Source organism: Cupressus sempervirens, chromosome 2, assembly GCF_028749045.1.
Source record: "Cupressus sempervirens isolate cs-2001-9-10 chromosome 2, ASM2874904v1, whole genome shotgun sequence".
Taxonomy (NCBI): domain Eukaryota; kingdom Viridiplantae; phylum Streptophyta; class Pinopsida; order Cupressales; family Cupressaceae; genus Cupressus; species Cupressus sempervirens.
Window position 1 is genome coordinate 90,305,022 of NC_143119.1, and position 10,338 is coordinate 90,315,359.

Here is a 10,338-nt window from a genome sequence, read left to right on the forward strand (position 1 = left end):
GAATTTTTTCTCTTGTCGAACTTCATTCGAATTTTATAGTCATCGAACTCAAATTCAAATTCGAAACTTGTGACTTAGTGTGGAGGTGATGATCTAGCATCACAATGATCAAGATCAATTTGTGGAAAACATTCTAGAGGAAGCTCATGACACGTCAAAACATGTTGACCTCTGGCACAAAATACTATGAATTAGATAGTGTGGTCATGTAAAGTGGTTTGTAACATAAGATATTATCTTACGACGATTGGATCCAAGTTGGATATTTGTATTTCCCAATAGTAATACATTTAGGATTTGGTTAAGTCAGTGGACCAGGCAAAAACCAATATAAATAGGTGAAAGAATAACATATTTGATGTTGTTGATTGTGGTCCAATTTGTGTAACTGAAGAAGTGGAAGGTGCAGTCCAACTAGGAAGAAGGTTAGTAAGTTGAGAAGAGAGTGTGAGCTAAAGTGGATCTAATCAGGCAGAGATAGTGTTGTTTTACACATCAATCTTCTTGTTGTTCCCTAACAGTTGCAATGGGTGAAATCCCTTAACCGGGTGGATCATAATAGGCCCTTATTGTAAATCCTTTAGCAAGGTGACACTTTAGCTAGTGTTCAAAATCCTTTACAAGGATACTCCTAACAGAGCAAGAGGTAAATCCCCTAATAGGGTGGCACCTAACAATGTCTTTGTAACTCCTAACAGGGTTAAGCTCTTAACAGAGTGTACTTCAGAATAGTACAAATTATTTGTGGGTACTAATTCCCACCACGGTTCTGATCCAAATTGGGTTTCCACATGACCAAGATATTTGTGTCAAATGTGTGAATGATTTCATGTGATGGATGCTTTTAGTTGATGCATTTAATTTGATTATTGGTTAGTGGTTAAAGAGGTTCAAAAACTTGTTTGTTTGGCTGATTTCTGATTCACCTCCCCTCTCAGTAATCTTATCCCTTAGGACCAACAATTATGTTTCCAAGAGATTTGTCTTATAGAGCCTTATACAAAAACCTGCAGTGCAGCTGACTGAGACTTTGTATCGATTCAAGGTAGTCAAACAAAGTGAGGGAAAATTATCAAATCTTTGCCTCAGATTACTTGTTCATTTGATCAGCAAAAGTTTACTGTCCTTTTCTGATGCTTGACACAGAATCAACTGTACCAGTAGCAGATCAAGTGTATACTTATAACACAGAATTCCAATCACATTACAGACACTGAATATTTCCAGCTGTTCCACTTAAACAACACACTTGTTAAGATTGCAAACTTAATGAACAAAGTATACAAAACATACCACAATAAGTTCATACTAGTATTTCTAAAAGACGTGTTAGAGGTGACAATAGTAGGATGATCGGCACTTTTCAGGAAGTCTCACAAACCTTTTGAGACCATAACAATGTGCAGTTCATCATGATTATATAAATTATTTGGGACATACAAACTCAAGAATTGGATTTGTTATGGACACTCAGAACTACAAAAGCAAGAACTGATCATCCAAATCCACAGAAGTAAATATATTTATCAGATTACTCCTGTTCAAAAATATGAAAAATGTAAGCTAGTAATAAGCAGGAAAAGAAGGCTGATAAAGATGAAAATTGGTGTCCCTCTCTGAGAGGCTCTGTTATTACTGACTTTTGATGATGCATGTAAAGGAAACCTGGCAAAGCCAGAGGAGTGGAAAGTTTTTGTATGCTGACTACTCTATTTTAGAAGCAAAATTATTAATGAAGAAGAATGAGAAGAATGGCTAGCGGGTTCGGAGACAAATAAAAAATCATAATTTTAGAAGCTTGTATTACGTGGAGATTCATTGATACTAATCAATACATTTGAGAAAGTTCAACCCCTAATTGGCAACTAAATCATTTTGTAGAAGAGGTTCAAGGCCTTGAATGCATTTTTAAAATATAAGTTCTCCACCTTTCAGAGACAAACCTGGGCCTATCACAAGAGCACTTAATGGATGTATAAAGTCATATTCCTAGCTACCAGAATGATCTTATTGAACATTTAAGTATTAGGGCACCTTAGCATGTTCAGATGGCAGAAATGTTATGTGCTTCTTACTGCTGAAGTGCATCTCAAGCATAGGAAATTATTAATGTAGACAGTGACAGTGGAATAAAATTTATTTGAATCTTCGTTTACTCTTAGAATGATTACATTTAAGGTAAGGTGTACAAATTAATAAAGATAACTACCATATTCCATAGCAGATTGGTGTTTCACTTGGCACCTGTTGGCCCAAGCTGAATTATGATCCCCCCATGACTGGTTTCTGTGGCATGTAGCATATTTCTGAGGTGTTTTTTAGAAGCGTTTGGAAAGGAGAGAATTGGGATTAGGCATTTTGCTTTTGTATTGTTGACTGGTTGGATTGCAAGAAGACTCACTATGTTGTTTGCAGTCATGGCAAGCAAAACGTGGTATGAAAGTGAGCCAGAATGGGAGACAAAAAGTACCACAGTTGGAGCATGGGATACAGTGGACATTTCACTATGATTCTGATGCAGTGATATAGTTTCTTTGTCACACAACAGGTACTTCAAGAATAGGCACTGGTAGCAAGCTAAAAGCTGCACTACAAGGTAATTTTGTCACCAAACTTGTAAGATGTTCCAAGCATAGACCTAAATGGGGCCAGTTATGGATACAAAAGGACCGGTGAGTGCAGGCATGAATGTGGTCAGAGGCCTGAAAAGGGAAGAATCGGTCAATTCCTCAAAGGCTTTGTTAGAGCAGCATAGAGAACTTCAGGGTCTGTGCTATGAGGTGACCATGCTGAGAGCCTTCTCTGGATGTCGGACAAGCAATTACAAGCATATGGGTTTCTCACCATAATGGCTATGTAATAACATGGTTTCAATTTTTTTTCTACAAAAAGCCCACCATAGAAAAGATTTAAGCTGTGGCTTGTAATTGCCTACTCTGGAGGGAGAATATCAATGACTCAAGCTTACGACAGCACTGCCACCCTTTTAGCATGTATAAGGCAAGTGGTGGCAAACAAATAAGCCACGTATGAAAGCTATAAGATATGGTAGATAGCTTAAGGGAGATGCTAGTTTTATTGTTTTGTACTTTGCTTTTGTGTTTGGCCCAACTGTGTTTTGCTTCTAGCACTTTTGGAAAAGTATAATGTAACGTTTTTACATTTAAGGGGCTTAGTAGTGGTTGCTTTGCATGCTTGCCTTTAAAAGTGAGTCTTGTTACTGTAAGCATGTCTTTCCTTTGATGGTGGAGCCTCAATAGATCCCTGGCTATTTGATCTTAAATGGCTTAGGATTCCAAAAAGTTCAGTACATAAATGTTGGAACTTCCCAATGATTACAAATATAATTACCTGTAGATATACAAAAGCTGATTGACCAGATAAGACAACATCCAAGCAACTTTGTAAGTTCAAGAGTTCCAAAAGTTTTGCAAAGTGTGATTACACATATGTAAGAGGTTTCTCAAAGATTACAAATCAAGTTACTACCTTGGAGACGATATGGTATAGTATTTTATAGGAATATCCTATGTGAAACAGTCTTCTATGAATTGAACTACCGGTATCTGTGTCAACCAGTTAAGCAAGAGCTATGTCCTTGGTGCCTACCAGTTAATACCCACTAATTCAGGTGTGTACTCACCATTTCACTGCCAGAAAATTAGAGTTAACAATGTACGACTGTGGATCGACAGTTTTGAGGAGTGTTTCAGTTAGCTGTATATATTTGAGATAATGAACTGTCGATTAGTTGCCATCATTTGTGGACTGCCTTCCTTGGATTAAGTATCACTGAGAAATGGGTCTATAAAACATGGCATAAGACAGAAGAGGACCTTGGGGGACATTAACAAAACATTCAACTCCTATTTTATTGTCTGGAAATTTGCTACAGTGATTGGGTGTATTGGAGACAAAACCATTCACACATGAACCTATCATCTTGGGGACAGTAAAAACCTCAAGAACAACACAAATTACTTAGCATAGAGTTTGTATGCTGGAAATAGTGAATACCCAATAAGTTGTATTCAAGGTTGCATGGGAACGGGAGTACTTAGCGTACTTGGGGTACTTAGGGTACAGGTATAGGTACGGCTATTTTTCATCATAGGAGATGGGGGTACTTGGGTGTGTCAAACTTTATAGAAAATCTGAAATTATGAGTCATGACAATGGTTTTTCAAAACAAGAACAGTGATAAAGTTTGCAAATGTAATGTATTGTTTTCAGTTCCAGATTTGCTTTATGTTTGTAATAATAATATATGATAAATGTTTAGATGCATAACAGAGAAGGCAGACTTTAAACATGAACAGGAAGATCATAAATCATATGACCATGACATATTGCAAATGATAAATTTCTGACTTGAACAGTGATAAAGTTTATTGTTAATCATTATTGTATCAAAGTTTCAAATTGATTAGGTATTGAATTAAGCTTGATAAACAACAAGCAGATATGGAAACAAAAAACTGAAGAAAAAAATCAGAAATTTTAATCAAGGTCCTTAGCCATGATGCTCTCCAACGAGTACCCCGTACTTAGGATACGTATACCTAGTACACTAGGGTATGTGGGTACATGGGTACGAGTACCCATGCAACCTTGGTTGTATTATATTGGAAGACTTCCTAACACAATTTAAGATGTATATATTCCTACATTTAGAAGGGCTTATAATGTTATAAGAGTTGCGATCTTGCCATCCTACGAAAATGATTTTGTTTTTTAAAAGCAACATCAGTATTACCCAAGTAAATGGCACACAAGGATAGATAGCTGGAATTCTTCAACTTGATGAGATCCTTGAAGTATAGAAGAAGCAACTTACCAAACAATACATGTATGCCTCCTAATAAAGGCACAGAAAGGGAATTTGAATCTTCCACTACAAACTAGAAAGCTCCATTTAAATTAATCACAGGTATGAGACCAGCAAGTGTAAGCTCATTGGAAAGACTTTTCAACGCCTTTGAAAATAAGGATGGTTTTAAGAGAGAAACAAATTCGTTGGATGATAAATCTTGATAAGGAGGATATGATGAATGTCAAGGTTAGACCTAGAGAATATAAGAAATTATTTGAAGGTATATTGTTGGGATAAAGAACTTCCTTCATATGCAGAATACCATGTGGGTGATGGAACTCTTCATATTGCTAAACAAAAAGACCTAGATAATCAAGATGGTCAGCTAAATACACAATCAAGACAAAAATAAGCAGATAGTTTCAGCCAGAAATAGGTTACATACAACAGCATAAGGCAGGTTGTACATGTTGCTTCTTTCAAGTCTGAAGATAAACAATCCTCGATGTCTGGGTAAAGTCCTCAACCTAATATTTAAGGCAGAACAGCTGACAAAAGAAAAGATTTACCCAGACCATCTTTAGGACCAAGAAATTGGCAGAAGAAAGAGCAGTTGTAGCAGTTACGCAAGATGAACTTGCTAGAAGAGGAAATCTCCTACTACATCCCAATTTTTGACCTAATTTAAAATATAGGCGTTGAGGTTCACATGAAGTCAGTTGACAGTTAATTTGGTTATAATCCTGTGAAATGGTAAGAAGGTTAGTCGTTATAATTTCAAGTGAAGATAACAAGTTAGTTGATCATTTATCACGAATTCATGGAATTGAGAAAATGGTCAACCATTACGATTATTTATGATTAAATAATTTATTATGATAATATAATTTAACTGCGGGGAATTTGCTTGCAAGAAACACGTCGGAAGAGTGGAAGCATTGTTAGAAAAGAATTAGGCAGAAGCATCACCATCACTGGGCAAATGGGTTGAGGACTTAGCGACTTGAAACAGGATACATTTGTGGGACCCGCATGAGCTATTAAATAAATAATTTAAAATGTAAAATAATTTAATTAAAACAATGTAGTTGAAATATAAAACATACGTCAAAAGATTTTTGATCTTTCATCATATCATTTCAATAAATATTTATATACGTGCATATAAATATAAAAATGATTTGGCACCATTATAATTTAATAAAGTGATGTTTACATGTACATATAAGATTATAAAAATATTCAAAATATAATAACATTTGAATTATAATATTCAAATTATAATCTTCCAACTCTATTCTTTCCAATTTAATATTCTTGTTTTTAACTGATTAACACTTGGCATGATAAATCGATTTAATATTTGGCAATTCGAATTGTCTTATAATCTTTCCAACTTCTCTTCCAACCTTTTTTTATTCTCTTTCCTTCTCTTTTTTGAATCAATTTAATGCTTGGAATTCGAATGGTTTATAATCTTTTTAAACTAGCGGAAGCCAAGAAGGCACGAATCTTCTTTGTAACTATAGCCATGATTGAAGTCCGACAAGTCCAACACCTTTTTATTTTCTCGTCTGCCTTGCCATGGAGATATATATTATATCCATAATAGCATAGTGTAAACCCTTTTTTTCAATTCTTTTAACTACATTTTCCTTTATCTTTTTGTCATCTCTAGCACCTGGTTTCATACAATTCCGTGAGCCAAAGTCCTTCTCTCCTAGTCTAAGCGACCATTTTTCAAAATATCAACCAGTACTTTTGTCCCACCAAGAACATCATTGTACAGAAATCGAGCTCAAGCTAGCATGGTTGCAGCCTTCCAAGTTCAAGTTAGATTCCCACTAAGATTGTGTATGACATACATTTCTCCTCTGCCTTCGTATAGCAAGCTCACAAGCTCCCACCTTCTCGTTTCCAGCTCTCTATCAAATTCAGAGGATGCCTCCTTATCTTATGTAAGAAGACGGAAAATAAGATTAAGCAATCAGCTAACAAGGTTGCAGGATTCTGTGGATTCACATGCTCAAGCTAATGGAGTCAATATTGCTGAAGATGCCACCCAAGTATTCATTCTAGATGAATCACAGGCTTCAACAAAAGTAGTACAAGCCAAAGATACTTGTTGGGTAACGCTTTGAATATTAACAAGCTCTTACATGACATGGTATATGTTGACCCAGCCTTTTCAAATGTTCACAATATGTTTGTATGTTTATTGCTTACATTTGATATCTTGTTTGATATTATAGATTTGATCCTCTTTTAAAATTTTGCTTGTCATGGCAAGTGAAAGCCAAGAAAAACATAGTATGGGTCTATAAATCATTATGCCAATGGATATTAGAATTAAACAATCAATTCTGAAACCTTTAAAGAACATAACCAAGTAATCACAGATTGTGAAATGTTGGATGTATGCAATCTTCATGAATAATCAACAGAGCTGATTACTCTGAGATCCGAACACCTAGGATTCATCGGCTATATAGCCATGGAAAAGGGTGAAGAGGTGAGATGGAGTCTGTAATGACTTAGAATATTATACATTTAATCTAGAATATTATCATTTAATAGCTCATGCATGGTCATGTTATTGTAATCTCCTACTATCAAGTCAAGTGGTGTAGATACCAGGATTGTTCGGTAGATGACAAATGTTCCAAGTCCAATTCCAAGTAGAGAGGGCCTTTCTCGTTGGAGATTGTGTGGGGAAATAAAGTTTGGTCCGAGGTTGGGTGGTTAAGCCCCTGACAATGTTTCACCTCTCCCCAAGTTGTCGGATGTACAACAAACAAAGATAAGCTATACATTCAATTGTTTGTCAAAAACATGTATTATCACTTTTATGGTGTACATGCAAAGAAGGTAAGATTAATTGAATTATTTCATTGTTAAGTTATTTTACACCTAGATGAGAGAGAGAGATTTATGGATTGTTTTTCATTTATATGAATATCGAATATGAGCATATTTTCTAATCTTGAGTTATTGCCATAGTTAAGAAATCGGAAGGAAAAGAATGATACAGCGGTATCTAATGCCCTAAATGATCCAGTGGTAATTGAAGCCCTAATTGATACAATGGTATCTAATGCCCTAAATGATCCAGTGATAATTGAAGCTCTAACTGATACAGTGGTTTGTGATGCCCTAATATTATATAGTGGTAATTGATAGTAATCATCATTTGGTTTTGATATAGCGGTATTGAATGATAGTCGTTATATGATTTTGTTATAATGGTATTTGTGGACTAATCTAGATAATTACAGAAGCATCCCTACAATGATTTTTGATATCAAATTCCATAGTATGTGGATTTTAATTTCTATAGTAAATTCCTTGATGGTGATTTAAGTTCTTAGTTAAGAAATTTTGTTTAACTAATTTTAACCGTCAATCTCTTTCATATGAACGAAAACTAATTTATCTGTCTTCCTATGAAAATGAAGTAATGATTGTATTTCTATGAGTGTGTTAGTTGTTAATTAAGACCCGGGAAAACTGGATGCTACATCTCCTTCTCTAATTGAATGGTCACATGTGCAATATGAATGCTTCAATCTAGATTTAACTCTCCACTTCCTGGACCATGTTTGAGCATCATGGGCAAACATTTGAATTCATTGACTCGTTGGAGGGAATCCTTCATGTAACAATTTAAAATATCTGTTGAACTAAATATGAACTAACACCAGCAAGCATGGTATAGAATGTTGTAGGATGCTACTTGGGAATCAGTTGCATTCTAGATGAAAATTCAGATATTTGTTTTACAGATATCTCTGTTGCATTCTAGGTTTCAAAACCCTATAAAGATTGGACTGGTAAAACTTCAGTTTTGTTTAAGCATGGTTTGCAATGTTGCTCAAAGCTCCCAATGGCACAAGAATATTACCACTTTCCAGCAAAGCAACTCAACATGAATGTATATGGTTGGTCTCCAACTTGAAAGCGCACAATGACAAACCTTTTGCAAATGTTTTCTAAAAGCAAAAACAATGATCACTACCATCCTGTCAACTCTATTTTCCACTAGCCCTATATCATGTAATATTCTAATCTACAAATACAACTGATACTCCAATTAGATCTTTTGTTACTACTTTAATGTGCTTTCATTTTAGAATATTTATCTTATTAACCACGCATTAATCTTATTTATTTTTACCTATTAGATTTAGCATAGTTAAATTCAGAAACCCTAGCCTGTGCTCAAAAAGTCTTAAACTAACCCTAAACTGCATCATCAATCACCAAATAAGAACTGAAATTTACTCACGATTTTCAGTTTGGCAACCTCCTTATTGATCTTATTGAATTCTTTCCGTAAAGTGTCCAACTCAAATTGCCCTGCAGTGATAGATAACACAAAACCAACCAAGTCCAACACAAAACCAAACGTCAAAATCCCAACCAGGAATTAAAAACTTTCTGCCAAAAATAACTAAATCTAACTTAAAGTTGAATACCAAATAGTCCCAAGCTCGGTAAAACAGTCTAAGATTTAATCTAACACAAAGTGAGAAAACAAGACGAATCTACAACATGTAATGTAAGTGTCCGGATCAACTGGACAAAATCATTCTTTTCAACCTCAGTGTCATCTTATGATCAATGAAGAAGCCTTTGGTAACCAACACAGCAGTGAAAACTAGACACGTATTTACTGTCATGCTGACAAACCCTATCGACTATAACTAAAAGACGGCCAAAGAGGCTGAAGTCAAATGGATGATTCGGGACCTAGACAGGAGCCACGAGCGATATGATACATATGTGAAATTCAGTAGAGCACTACATTTAACAGACTTGGCGTGCTATACCGTTACAAAGCGTAAAAACACAAGAGTTAACCCAACAAAACAGAGCATAAAAGCAACCAAATTTTCAGATGTGCAAATCCCTGAGAAACCATTGCAACAATAGCGGGAAAAAACTTACGTTCACGCCATGCCTTATCAAGCGCAATGACTTCATCAACGACCTCCACTTTGGCGAAACGCCGCCTCTGCGACTCCCGCACGCGCTCGGGGTTGTGTCCCTTGTCTTCTCGAAACAAATTTATGTCCAACATGTTGAAAAATCTGTAACCTCTGAAGCGAGTGCAGCTCAAGAAGGCAAATACAGGGGGTCGTGTTGACAGCGAGAATCCAAACCGGAATGGGGGTTTTAAAGTAGCCGTCTTTACTAGGTCATTTGCAGTGAACGGCAATTGCAGAAAATCCTCCCCCTTGGTAAAGAACAAACATTATACAGCTGATTAGTTTAGCCAATAGAACTTAATACTGTACACAACTCCCCGCTAAACCAGTCATTATCCCTGTCGCCCCCGCGATACCACTCGTAATCTCCCGCTATACCAGCCGGTAGTGCCGACCGCCGGAACTTTGGCAAAAAGTCGTTAAAGTAAAATTAATCAAAAAATATATATATATATATATATTCCACCACTTCACCAACTTCGAAATCGGCCTCTCGGATCTTGTTTTTGTGATTAGCAATGCATTTTGTTTTCTATG

General features: G+C 35.8%; 1 protein-coding gene across 1 annotated transcript in view; it reads right to left on the minus strand.

The window, feature by feature from the left end:
* LOC149571173 (seryl-tRNA synthetase / serine-tRNA ligase) overlaps positions 1-10,073 on the minus strand; it is a 46,856-nt gene extending 36,783 nt beyond the window's left edge. Inside the window, exons 1-2 of the mRNA XM_089812736.1 lie at positions 9,761-10,073; positions 9,099-9,169 (exon numbers count right to left, since the gene is read on the minus strand). Of these exons, the coding sequence (XP_089668862.1) occupies positions 9,099-9,169; positions 9,761-9,893 (204 nt within the window). The 5' untranslated portion in view covers positions 9,894-10,073. The remainder of the gene's footprint in view (positions 1-9,098; positions 9,170-9,760) is intronic.
* Between the last annotated feature and the right edge of the window lie 265 nt (positions 10,074-10,338).